Consider the following 13,684-nt stretch of genomic DNA (forward strand, 5'->3'; position numbering starts at 1 on the left):
GAAAAGCTGCTTTTGCAAAATCACTAGTGTCAAACAATTTACGAAACAATTTACTAAACATGACTAACAGGAATAAAAACTTCTTGTTCTGGATTTGTTGTAACAGGGCATCGGCTTCTAATTTGGCTTGTCCACAATAACAATATATATATATATATATATCTTGTTTTATTTTTTATTGCAACAATAATAACAATATTACACATCAGAATAATTCAGGACATCACTAATATGTGACAAGGCATTGAGATATTAACAGACATTCAGAGACATCACCTCTAATCATAAAAATAAAAAAAAGTTTCACAAGTGTGAGGGATTTATAAGACATTTGTACGTCGTCCACTTTGTACATTTGTACGTCGTCCACCCCCCCTTCCCCATTGGCATAATAGTGGAGAGCTCCCTTTACCTTATAAGGAAGAAATCACCAGCCACACACATTTTGCATTAATATAAATAATGAGACAAAATCACTCTCAATCAGTTCAACAATTTCGAGATTGATGATGTTTCTCATATGAAGAATGAGAACACCCAAAAAATTGTCAGAATGTACTTTTACATAAACATTTTGAAACTGTAAAGGATATCATCAACATGTTCTCATCCTTGTAAATTGGGAAATTATGTAACCAAATAATGAAAACCACATATTTAACAATATGACACTTTTAAATAAATAAAACCAATGTATTCAATGTTCGTGTCTGCTAGATACAATCCATTACTTGTATAGAAACATCTTTGTCCAAATGATATAGGCTCCCCTATAAAGTCTTGTACATGGTGTGTTCCGGTTAGTGCATAGGGTCATGAAAGAGCCATGACAAGTGTACTACTTCCGTCTTCTCCTCCCCAGCGGATATAGAGAAATGGTAAGATCATTATATGTGGTTTACTATGAAAATAAAGACATTTCGACATCAGTCATACGATGAGCAGTATATTGAATATGACATTATTCGTGGTTTACGCGAGGTCTGCGTTAATGCGTATGTTTATCGCTAGATTTGGTTTGGTAGCTAACGTTAGTTAGTTAGCATCCCCACCCAAAATGTGAAATCTGTTTTTAGCTAGTGATGTAGCTCTAAGGTACGTTTTTTTAAACTAGTGCCAAATACTGTAATCTAAAGTATCCTTTCAAATGTATTCATAAATATAAACATAATTTAGCTAGTTACCCGAAAATGTATCTGTAGTAGTGCATCAGGGATGTCACTATCAAGATTGTATATTCAAAACGAATACCATGAGTAAATATTCCCATGCCCCATTGAAATATATACCGAACACTAGCTGGTAGAAGAGGGTAGTTTGCCATCTTGCTAGGGTTCTTGCTATCTCGCAAGTAAGGCAGCCAGCCTAGGTATGTAAGACCGCAAATGTTGTCCAAATTTCTGGCCCCAGGAAATATCAGTTTTAATTTGGTGTAAACTGTGGATTCCAAAAGGCTATAAATACTTTCCACCCTGTTAGTTTGTTGTAAATCTCCATCTTAAGAAAACAACCCCTTCCTACAATGACACCACATTCAGGAAGTGTCACTTCTTTATATAAAAACAGTTGTATCTATTTGTTCATGTTAGTCTGTATGTCACACATAGTCACACATTTCCACCCTGTTAAGCTAAAAAAAATGTTTTTAATGAAAATGTTAAAATATGTTTGATAGAGCATATAAAGTCCTGTTCAAGTTTTCACAATTATGCTAGATCAATCTTGCTCACTCAGCGCTATGGCTAATTTAGGTTTAACACATCCACCCTGTTAGGATTGTGCACTTAACAAACTGGAAAATGCACCAAAAATGTTGTAAGTACCTGAGCTTGACCAATTTAGTTTTTCTGTCGTGCACTGTCCAGTCAAACATGTCCCTTTTCTGATAGAATAATAAAACAAGTGTGTGTGTATCGCATAGTAGGAATGACCCAGCTAACTATGCACTAGCCACTGATCATGACTCTAGGTTCCATTACATTCCACATAAGTCATCTTCTGTACGGGGGTGTTTTGGTTAGAGCCCGGATGCTTGGTCTGAACTAGCCCAAAGGCCGGCAGATGGCGATATTGATTTGGTATTGAGGGTTTCATCTTACCATCCAAACGCATTGTATGCAGCTTGCAATACACTCGTATCCCCGTGGACTGGTTCGTACCAAAAACATTCTCCATCCAGGCTGTAAAGGCATCAATTTCATCCTTAACTAGATGTATTAATGGCGAGGAGGGGGGGACGGACGGTGGAAATATGCGTACTTTATGAAACACCACTTTTCCACCACCATGCTAATGCTACTACTTGATGTTGCGCCCTTCATTCAGTTAGGGGTAAACAGACTGCTGCAACCTGATTGGCTGAACGCGATACACAACATCTGGAACTATCATACCTAGGCATTAGCCACTTCAGCATGGTGTTTGAAAAGGGTGTTTTGTAAAAGAAGTAGGCATATTTTCCTTTATTTTTGCCTTTTAAATCTAGTTAAGGAAAAATTGGCGCCTTTTCACCCTGAATGGAGAATGCTTTCGGTACGAACCGGTCCATGGGGGCTGCCTACAATACGTTTTGGATGGAAACTCCTCAATATCGCCGCCTGTCGGCCTCTGGGCTAGGTCTGAACATTAACCCCCATCACTTTGGAAGCATAAGTACCTAAACATTCATATCAGCAGGAAATTATTTTCTAAAATCAGTTATATTGTTACACAGCTGACGTGCGTGTTTATGAACAATATGAAGACAGCCGACTACTTGTGCTAATTAGGTATCTGCGTCTCCTAATTAGTGGTCGCCCGATTAATCGGAATGGCCGATTTTTAATTAGAGCCGATTTCAAGTTTTCATAACAATCAGAAATCTGTATTTTTGGACACCGATTTTTACACCTTTATGCTTCATTTAACTAGGCAAGTCCGTTAAGAACACATTCTTATTTTCAATGACTGCCTAGGAACGGTGGGTTAACTGCCTGTTCATGGGCAGAATGACAGATTTGTACCTTGTCAGCTCGGAGATTCAATCTTGCAACCTTACAGTTAACTAGTCCAATGCTCTAACCACCTGATTACATTGCACTCCACGAGCAGACTGCCTGTTACGCGAATGCAGTAAGCCAAGGTATGTTGCTAGCTAGCATTAAACTTATCTTATACAATACAATCAATCATAATCACTAGTTAACTACACATGGTTGATATTACTAGTTTATCTAGCGTGTCCTGCGTTGCATATAATCGATGCTGTGCGTATTCGCAAAAAAGGACTGTCTTGCTCCAATGTGTACCTAACCATAAACATCAACGCCTTTCTTAAAATCAATACACATAAGTATATATTTTTAAACCTGCATATTTAGCTAAAATAAATCCAGGTTAGCAGGCAATATTAACCAGGTGAAATTGTGTCACTTCTCTTGCGTTTATTGCACGCAGTTAGTATATATGCAACAGTTTGGGCCGCCTAATTTGCCAGAATTTTATGTAATTATGACATAACATTGAAGATTGTGCAATGTAACAGGAATATTTAGACTTATAGATGCCACCCGTTTAGATAAAATACGGAACGATTCCGTATTTCACTGTAAGAATAAACATCTTTTTTTCGAGATGATAGTTTTGACCATATTAATGACCTAAGGCTCGTATTTCTGTGTGTTATGTTATAATTAAGTCTATGATTTGATAGAGCAGTCTTGACAGTGATGGTAGGCAGCAGCAGGCTCGTAAGCATTCATTCAAACAGCACTTTCGTGCGTTTTGCCAGCAGCTCGTCGCTGTGCTTCAAGCATTGAGCTGTTTAACCGATGTGAAATGGCTAGCTAGTTAGCGGCCGCGGCTTTTGTGGCACGATGGGTAACGCTGTTTCGAGAGTGGCTGTTGTCGATGTGTTCCTGGTTCGAGCCCAGGTAGGAGCGAGGAGAGGGACGGAAGCTATACTGTTACACTGGCAATACTAAAGTGCCTATAAGAACATCCAATAGCCAAAGGTATATGACATACAAATCGTATAGAGAGAAATTGTCCTAAAATAACTACAACCTAAAACTTCTTACCTGGGAATATTGAAGGCTCCTGTTAAAAGGAACCACCAGCTTTCATATGTTTTCATGTTCTGAGCAAAGAACTTTAATGCTAGCTTTTTTACATGGCACATATTGGCACACACTTTTACATGGCACTTATTGGCACACACTTTTACATGGCACTTATTGGCACACACTTTTACATGGCACTTATTGGCACACACTTTTACATGGCACTTATTGGCACACACTTTTACATGGCACTTATTGGCACACACTTTTACATGGCACACACTTTTACTTTCTTCTCCAACACTTTGTTTTTACATTATTTAAACCAAATTTAACATGTTTCATTTGATTTGAGGCTAAATTGATTTTGATGTATTATATTAAGTTAAAATAAGTGTTAATTCAGTATTGTTGTAATTGTCATTATTACAAATGCATTTAAAAAATTGGCCGATTTAATCAGTATCGGCTTCTTTTTGGTCCTCCAATAATCGGCATCGGCGTTGAAAAATCATAATCGGTCGACCTCTGCTCCTAACACCTGTATAAATGGAAGCTAGACACCATAAACATGTTGTCACTGAAAAATACTGTTGACTGCAAATGTTAAAACCGGTTACAGTAAGTGTGTATTTTGCATTTGAAATTATTTTGATATAAGAATTGATTCACGTTCCAGAGGTAATTCGCCTTTAAACAGAACATGTAAGGTCCTTGGACTATTAAGAAGTAACATTAGACTCCTTTAGTCCATTGTAGAACTAGCTATGCACCTGCATCTTTCCTGAATTATTTTTGCTTTGCAGTAAGTAGGTCCAGAGTCTAGATTTCACTTCCTTATACTCAACACACATAGGGTTGCAAACTTGTCCACTGAAATATTTTCTCGGCCCAAATCTGATGCAGACTGGATTGAAGTAGCTAGATATTTTCATCCTGAAAATGCAAATAGTGGCAGTGCATTCTACAGCTGTAAGGCCTTAGGCCTGAGCCAATGTGTGCCCACTGTCCTTATCTATTATAGTCTATGTGAAACAGTGGTGTACTTTTAAAGTCACATACGAATGTAATGGTGCAATTGTTCAAACCATGAAAGGCTTCAGCGTGACTAGGTTATATTCTAGGGGTTTCAGTATGTACTCATGCGGTCAATATACTTCCTCTTTACATTTGAGGGCTGCAGGGTATATAATCTTAATGGTGATTTCACTAATGTTCAGCAGTCAATGATTTTGCTTATTTTTTTTGAATGGGGTTGATGGGCCTTTTTTAAACTTTTACTGACTAATGTGTTGGTGAGTTTCTGTGATAGTGAAATCAGTGTAAAATCTGCACTGCAGCCCAAGCCCAGCCATGAGCCTTTGCTATGGAATAAACATTATTCCAGGAATTCTAGCTACAATCCTAGGTCTGCATGCTTGACAGTACTTTTACCTTTCCTCTCGTAAAGAGGTGTCGGGATAAGGGCCATTTAGCTAATAGTTTGAGGATAGGTGGCGTGAGGCGGTATTTGGTCGGCAGGGGTAGAGGCTTCCCTCTTCTAACGTTTCTTTCTCCACTCCCTTTCCTCTCTCCCTCAGACAGCGACTCTGCGCCCGTACCTCAACGCTGTGCGTGCCACGCTGCAGGCCGCCCTCTGTCTGGAGAACTTCTCCTCTCAGGTGGTGGAGCGACACAACAAGCCAGAGGTGGAGGTCCGGTGAGTGTCAGTGTTTGTTCGTGTGCGTGAGAGTGTGTTTGACCTTGCACGTGTATGTTATCCCCCTCAGGAGAGTGTGTTTGACCTTGCATGTGTATGCTATCCCCCCAGGAGAGTGTGTTTGACCCAGCACGTGTATGCTATCCCCCTCAGGAGAGTGTGTTTGACCTTGCACGTGTATGCTATCCCCCTCAGGAGAGTGTTTGACCTTGCACGTGTATGTTATCCCCCTCAGGAGAGTGTGTTTGACCTTGCACGTGTATGTTATCCCCCTCAGGAGAGTGTGTTTGACCTAACATGTGTATGCTATCCCCCTCAGGAGAGTGTGTTTGACCTAGCACGTGTATGTTATCCCCTCAGGAGAGTGTGTTTGACCTAGCACGTGTATGCTATCCCCCTCAGGAGAGTGTGTTTGACCTAGCACGTGTATGCTATCCCCCTCAGGAGAGTGTGTTTGACCTAGCACGTGTATGCTATCCCCCTCAGGAGAGTTTGTGTTTGATCCCCCTCAGGAGAGTGTGTTTGACCTAGCACGTGTATGTTATCCCCTCAGGAGCAGTAAAGAGTTGCTGCTGCAGCCAGTCATCATCAGTCGTAATGACAAGGAGAAGGTTCTTATCGAGGGCTCCATCAACTCAGTCCGAGTCAGCATCGCTGTCAAGCAGGTCAGGGATATTATTTATTCTAATGTGTATAGTCAATAACCTGTCCTTTCCAGGTGCAGTTGACGGGCTTGATTTTGATGACTTTCATACTTTATTTAAACAATAAGGCCTGGTGGGGTGTAGATGGTCAACATACCACGGCTAAGGGCTGTTCTTATGCAAAACGCAACGCGGAGTGCCCTTAGCCGTGGTATGTAGGCCATATACCACAAACCCCTGAGGTACTTTATTGCTATTATAAAAGGGATACTAATGTAATTACAACAGTAAACAATACGTTTTGTGTCATACCTGTGGTATATTGTCTGATATACCACAGCTTTAAACCAAACTACCTGATTTATAATTAAGCAATAACGCACAAGGAGGTGTGGTACATGGTCAATATACCACAGCTAAGGACTGTTCTTAATCTAAAATCTATTTAAATAAACACAATTACACAGCAATCTAAACGCCATACCCCATAATGACAAAGCAAAAACAGTTTTTTAGAGTGTTTAGAAATGTATTATAAACAGAAATGCCTTATTTACATAAGTATTCAGACCCTTTGCTATGAGACTTGAAACTGAGCTCAGGTGCATCCCGTTTCCATTGATCATCCTTGAGATGTTTCTACAACTTGATTGGAGGCCAGCTGTGGTAAATTCAATTGATTGGACATGATTTGGAAAGGCACAGAGCAAAAACCAAGCCATGAGGTCGAAGGAATTGTCCGTAGAGGCCCGCTTGGAATTTTGCCATCAGGCACTTAAAGACTCACAGACTATGAGAAACAAGACTCTCTGGTCTGATGAAACCAAGATTGAACTCTTTAGCCTGAATTCCAAGTGTTACGTCTGTAGGAAACCTGCCACCATCCCTATGGTGAAGCAGGATTATGCTGTGGGGATGTTTTTCAGCGACGGGGACTTGGAGACTAGTCAGGATCGCGGCAAAGATGAACGGAGCAAAGTACAGAGAGAACCTTAATGAAAACCTGCTCAGGGATTCAGCCTGGGGCAAAGGTTCACCTTCCAACCCTAAGCACTCAGCCAAGACAATGCAGGAGTGGCTTCGGGACAAGTCTCTGAGTGGCCCAGCCAGAGCCCGGACTTGAACCCAATCAAACATCTCAGGAGAGACCTGAAAAATAGCTGTGCAGCGATGCTCCCCATCCAACCTGACAGAGCTTGAGAGGATCTGCAGAGAAGAATGGGAGAAACTCCCCAAATACAGGTGTGCCAAGCTTGTAGCGTCACACCCTTGTAGACTCAAGGCTGTAATCACTGCCAATGGTACTTCAACAAAGTACTGAGTAAAGGGTCTGAATACTTATGTAAATGTGATATTTCAGTTTTTTATTATTTTATTAGAAAAAAATGTCTAAACCTGTTTTTGCTTTGTCATTATGGGATGTTGTGTGTACATTTTGGGGGGGGGGTTAACCAATTATAGAATGGGGCTGTAACCTAACAAAATGTGGAAAAAGTCAAGGGGTCTGAATACTTTCTGAAGGTATGTTGACCATATACCGCAAACCCCTGAGGTGCCTTATTGCTATTATAAATGGGTTACCAACGTAATTAGTAGTAAAAATAAATGTAATGTCATACCCGTGGTATACGGTCTGATACACCATAGCTGTCAGCCAATCAACATTCAGGGCTCGAACCACCCAGTTCATAATATTTTTAATACGCCTATCTTGTTGTGTTGTCGTTACCCAAACAGAAGAGCATAGATGGAAGCGCAGCTGTACCATTGTTTTTTTCTTTCTCTGTTCTGTGAGGCTGTGTTGGTTTGTCATAGACATGAAATTTACTACTGTGATTAGTTTTTTTTTTTACAACCTGGTGACAATTGGTGGCTATTAGCATCCACCAATCACAGGACAGCAGCTCTGAGTCTGACTGCTTTGTGATTGGTGTGTCATATAAGGTGAATGCACCAATTTGTAAGTCGCTCTGGATAAGAGCGTCTGCTAAATGACTTAAATGTAATGTAAATGTAATGTGTCACTGCAGGCGGATGAGATTGAGAAGATCCTTTGCCATAAATTCATGCGCTTCATGATGATGAGAGCTGAGAACTTCTTCATCCTGAGGAGGAAACCGGTGGAGGTGAGGAGAGGACTGGTGGTACAACCAACATCTCAAACTTATCACAACTTATCACATTGAATGGTCACACAAATGTTTTTTTTTTTTTTTTTTTTTGTCACTCAGACAAAATTTCTGTAAGAATTGGGATTTATTAGCCCCCCCTTTTCTCTCCTTCATTCGTCCGCAGGGTTATGACATCAGTTTCCTCATCACCAACTTCCACACGGAGCAGATGTACAAGCACAAGCTGGTGGACTTCGTCATCCACTTCATGGAGGAGATTGACAAGGAGATCAGCGAGATGAAGTTGTCTGTCAACGCCAGGGCCCGTATCGTCGCAGAGGAGTTCCTCAAAAATGTAAGTCTTCATGTCTGTCGTTCTTCTCACCTAGAAGTTAAAGTTTTATCTGACATCCATGTTTTTGACTTCCGCAGTTCTAAGAAAATTCCCAAACATTCCTTACGCTGATCACGACCGTCATCATGGTTTCTGAGGGGTCCGTATCACAGGACGGAGAGGGGGGAGGGGCAAACATTGTGACCAGTCATTCGCAATGGAAAAAAGTAAAGATGCATCAGACCAATGGGGTGTTGCCCTACGTCATTGAGGTATCCCTGTGCTCAGAAATATTGATGTTTGTACATACTTAATATTCACAGCCTCGTTTAATTTCTGCCCTTTAGAACAAAGCATTAAATCAGGGCGGGTCCTTAAAATAGAATCCTAATCAATATTAATGAGCACAGGGAAATGCATGGAGATTTCTGATCATTGAAACGATTTCTTTTTTTATATATAAATATTATATTCCGACTGTTTTGCTAAGTTTTTGTTACGACACCTGTTTCTTGTGTTAATACACACAGAGCAGACCCTATCATTGATGGAAATGATTGTGATAATAGTGCTGGCAGTGATGAATAAATCCCTTTATTGTTTGTTTTGTATTTTGCTGTGTTATTTTACCATAATAGTGTATTGCTTGGACCTGTTTATCTTTGATGAGAAATTTGACATCGCATTCATTAATCAAACTATTTGGGTAAATTTGTGGACGATATGCCAGCTAGCTTGTTGGGACCTGTCAGATGAAATGTTTGTTTCTACACAACATGCCATAGTAGATATATTACAACTGTATGATGCATGAGAATGGCACCTTGTTAGCTACTACATCATGAATACTATAAATATCCTCAACTATCTAGTAGGCTTTGGTTTGAATTCATATCGTTATTTTACATGGCTGTTAGTAGACCATGGCATTTGCAACGCCAGGACAGGGTGACCCTGGGAATCAAACCCTCTCTACTAGCAGTAAATCCATTGGCCATTAAGGTAACACTATTTGGATAGTCATTCTGTAGATGCTCTACAGAGTAACATGTTCAACTATCTATTAACCCTAGCTCTAACCATAATTCTAAACCTAGCCCTAAAGGTAACCTTGGCAAGCAGTTTATCAACAGTTTTGATAGTATGACATGGAAAATCTGAACTATCCAAATAAAGTGTGACTGAAATTAATAATTAGGCTACCAACATTCTCAACAACTGCGTGGCCATGCACACCTCAAACTCAATCATCAAATATGCAGATGAGAGTATGGTAGTGGGCTTGATTACCAACAACGACGAGACGGCCTACAGGGAGGTGGTGAGCACTCGGAGTGTGGCGTCAGGAAAACAACCTCACTCAACGTCAACAAAGGAGATGATCATGGACTTCAGGAAACCGCAGAGGGAGCACCGCCCTATCCACATCGAAGGGACATCAATGGAGAAGGTGGAAAGCTTCAAGGTCCTTGATGTACACATCACAGACAAACTGAAATGGTACACTCACACAGTGTGGTGACAGCGCCTCTTCAACCTTAGGAGGCTGAAGAAATTTGGCTTGTCACCCAAAACCCTGAAACTTTTACAGATGTGCAATCGAGAGCATCCTGTTGGGCTGTATCACAGCCTGGTACAGCAACTGTACCTTAAGGCTCTCCAGAGGGTGGTGCAGTCTGCACAAGGCATCACTGGTGGCAAACTACCTGCCCTTCATGACACACCGCACCCGATGTCACAGAAAGGCCAAAAGATCAAGGGCATCAACCACTTGAGCCACTGCCTGTTCACCCCGCTATCATCCAGAAGGTGAGGTCAGTACAGGTGCAACAAAGCTGGCACCGAAAGACTGAAAAAAAGCTTTCATCTCAAGGCCATCAGACTGTTAAATCACTTGCACATTAGAGGCTGCTGCCCTATAGACTTGGAATCACTGACCACTTTAATAATGTATACATATGTTTCATTACTCATCTTACATATATATACTGTATTCTATCCTATTCTACTGTATCTAAGTCTCTCCTGCTCTGACATTGCTCGCCCAATATATATTCTTAATTCCATTGCTTTATATTTGTCTATTGCTGTGAAATTGTTAGATATTACTGTTAGATATTACTGCACTGTTAGAGCTAAAAACACACGCATTTCACCACACCCGCAATAACAGAAAATTAGATTTGAAATAAAACATCCTGCTTCTGTTGCCTGTTTGAGAGTTTGTTTAATAGCCTACTGATTCCGTGAGCACCAAGCTTCATGCAACGGCATAATGTCGGATAAAGCAATTTCACAGATTCGGCTGTTTTTAATTACAAGCATAGCAAAGATTAAGGCTTTACTTTTTTTCTCTCGTTAGAACAGACTGGTATTACTAATTTATTTTTTAATTTAATTTTGTAATTTTACCTTTTTTACTAGGCAAGTCAGTTAAGAACAAATTCTTATTTTCAATGACTGCCTAGGAACAGCGGGTTAACTGCCTGTTCAGGGGCAGAACGACAGAACGATTTACTGTTTACACTGTTCCAAACAGGCAGAAAAATCATATTGTAATCTGACAGCACCTGTTTGTGACAGACAATGTGCACGCAGCTCTCACACCTATACCCTCCTTTTTCTTGATCTCCTTGTAATTATTACAATTATTAATATTTTTATAAGTAATGTCTTTATCATTAGTAGGCTTTGTATAGTAAATAGCCTTGTATAACTACCATCGAGCTGTAGGCCTAAGAGCGCGTCCTGTTTAGTCTTACCATAACTTAACGTTAGGCCTATATTTCAATATATACGCTACTGTATAAATCATGCTATCACACAGAATAAAATACATTCATGCTTTGAAATGCAATTAAGCATTTTAGTTTTAAAATGAAATAACAAAGGGAGCGTTACACCGAGGAATGAGCGTTACACCGAGGCCTGTACTATGGAGCAGGATCGATTTGGAGGTGGAGGGTCCGGCAGGGTCTGTCATGGTCTAGGGTGGTGTGTCACAGCATCATCGGACTGAGCTTGTCGTCACTGCAGGCAATCTCAACGCTGTGCGTTACAGGGAAGACATCCTCCTCCCTCATGTGGTACCCTTCCTGCAGGCTCATCCTGACATGACCCTCCAGCATGACAATGCCACCAGCCATACGAATCGTTCTGTGCTTGATTTCCTGCAAGACAGAAATGTCAGTGGTCTGCCATGGCCAGCGAAGAGCCCGCATGCACTGCAGTACTTAATGCAGCTGGTGGCCACACAAGATACTGACTGTTACTTTTGATTTTGACCCCACGTGTGTGGAGCTTGTTCAGTTTATGTCTCAGTTGTTGAATCTTATGTTCGTACAAATATTTACACGTTAAGTTAAGAAAATAAACGCAGTAGACAGTGCGTAGACATGACTTTTTTTGCTGAGTTTATATTAATTTCTCAAATGTATAGCTGGTTTGAGGTTAAGTCATTGAAGTTCAGAGCTATTGACCATTTAAAATATTGTCCTTGCAGTAGACCAACCTTCAAGTGTCTTCAATGACATTTTCAACCATTCCCTGACTGTGTAATACAGTTGAAATAGGACGTTTGCATACACTTAGGTCGGAGTCATTAAAACTTGTTTTTCAACCACTATAAATTTCTTGTTAACAAACTATAGTTTTAGCAAGTCGGTCAGGACATCTACTTTGTGCATGACACAAGTAATTCTTCCAACAATTGTTTACAGACAGATCATTTCACTTATAATTCACTGTATCACAATTCCAGTGGGTCAGAAGTTTACACACACTAGGTTGACTGTGCCTTTAAACAACTTGGAAAATTCCTGAAAATTGTCATGGCTTTAGAAGCTTCTGATAGGCTAATTGACATAATTTGAGTCAGTTGGAGGTGTACCTGTGGATGCATTTCAAGGCCTACCTTCAAACTCAGTGCCTCTTTGCTTGACATCATGGGAAAACCAAAAGAAATCAGCCAAGACCTCAGAAAGAAATGGTAGACCTCCACGAGTCTGGTCCATCCTTGGGAGCAATTTCCAAACACCTGAAGATACCACGTTCATCTGTACAAGCAATAGTACGCCAGAAAAACACCATGGGACCACGCAGCCGTCATATCGCTCAGGAAAGAGACGCGTCCTGTCTCCTAGAGATGAACGTACTTTGGTACGAAAAGTGAGTCCTATATCGACATAACCTGAAAGGCCACCCAGCAAGGAAGAAGCCACTGCTCCAAAACCGTCATAAAAAAGCCAGACTACAGTTTGCAACTGCACATGGAAACGTACTTTTTGGAGAAATGTCCTCTGGTCTGATGAAACAAAAATAGAACTGTTTGGCAATAATGACCATCATTATGTATGGAGGAAAAAGGGGTAGGCTTGCAAGCCGAGGAAAACCATCCCAACCGTGAAGCACGGGGGTGGCATCATCATGTTGTGGGGGTGCTTTGCTGCAGGAGGGACTGGTGCACTTCACAAAATAGATGGCAGCACGAGGCATGAAATATATGTGGATATGTTCAAGCAACATCAGTCAGGAAGTTAAAGCTTGGTCGCAAATGGGTCTTCCAAATGGACAATGACCCCAATCATACTTCCAAAGTTGTGGAAAAATAGCTTAAGGACAACAAACCCAAGGTATTGGAGTGGCCATCACAAAGCACTGACCTCAATCCTATATAAAATTTGTCGTCAGAACTTAAAAAGCGTGTGTGAGCAAGGAGGCCTACAAACCTGCCTCAGTTACACCAGCTCTGTCAGGAGGAATGGGACAAAATTCAATGACAATGCTTTTGGCAATGCTACCAAATGCTAATTGAGTTTGTAAACTTCTGACCCACTGGGAATGCGATGAAAGAAAGA

The 13,684-nt window shown here is 40.7% G+C and overlaps 1 protein-coding gene across 2 annotated transcripts; it reads left to right on the forward strand.

The window, feature by feature from the left end:
- Positions 1–780: 780 nt before the first annotated feature.
- On the forward strand, positions 781–9,430 carry arpc4 (actin related protein 2/3 complex, subunit 4). 2 transcript variants are annotated; one of them, XM_029678044.2, is made up of 6 exons: positions 781–878; positions 5,621–5,739; positions 6,293–6,404; positions 8,414–8,509; positions 8,679–8,849; positions 8,927–9,430. In XM_029678044.2, exons 1-6 carry the CDS (start codon positions 876–878, stop codon positions 8,930–8,932), a joined length of 507 nt encoding a protein of 168 aa, XP_029533904.1. In that variant the 5' UTR covers positions 781–875; the 3' UTR covers positions 8,933–9,430. The 2 variants fall into 2 exon arrangements, with proteins under 2 accessions (XP_029533904.1, XP_064857744.1); XM_065001672.1 differs by lacking the exons at positions 781–878; positions 5,621–5,739 and adding an exon at positions 5,751–6,198 and having other exon boundaries at positions 6,267–6,404.
- The last annotated feature ends 4,254 nt before the right edge of the window (positions 9,431–13,684 follow it).

The sequence above is a fragment of the Oncorhynchus nerka genome, linkage group LG2, assembly GCF_034236695.1.
Source record: "Oncorhynchus nerka isolate Pitt River linkage group LG2, Oner_Uvic_2.0, whole genome shotgun sequence".
Classification (NCBI taxonomy): domain Eukaryota; kingdom Metazoa; phylum Chordata; class Actinopteri; order Salmoniformes; family Salmonidae; genus Oncorhynchus; species Oncorhynchus nerka.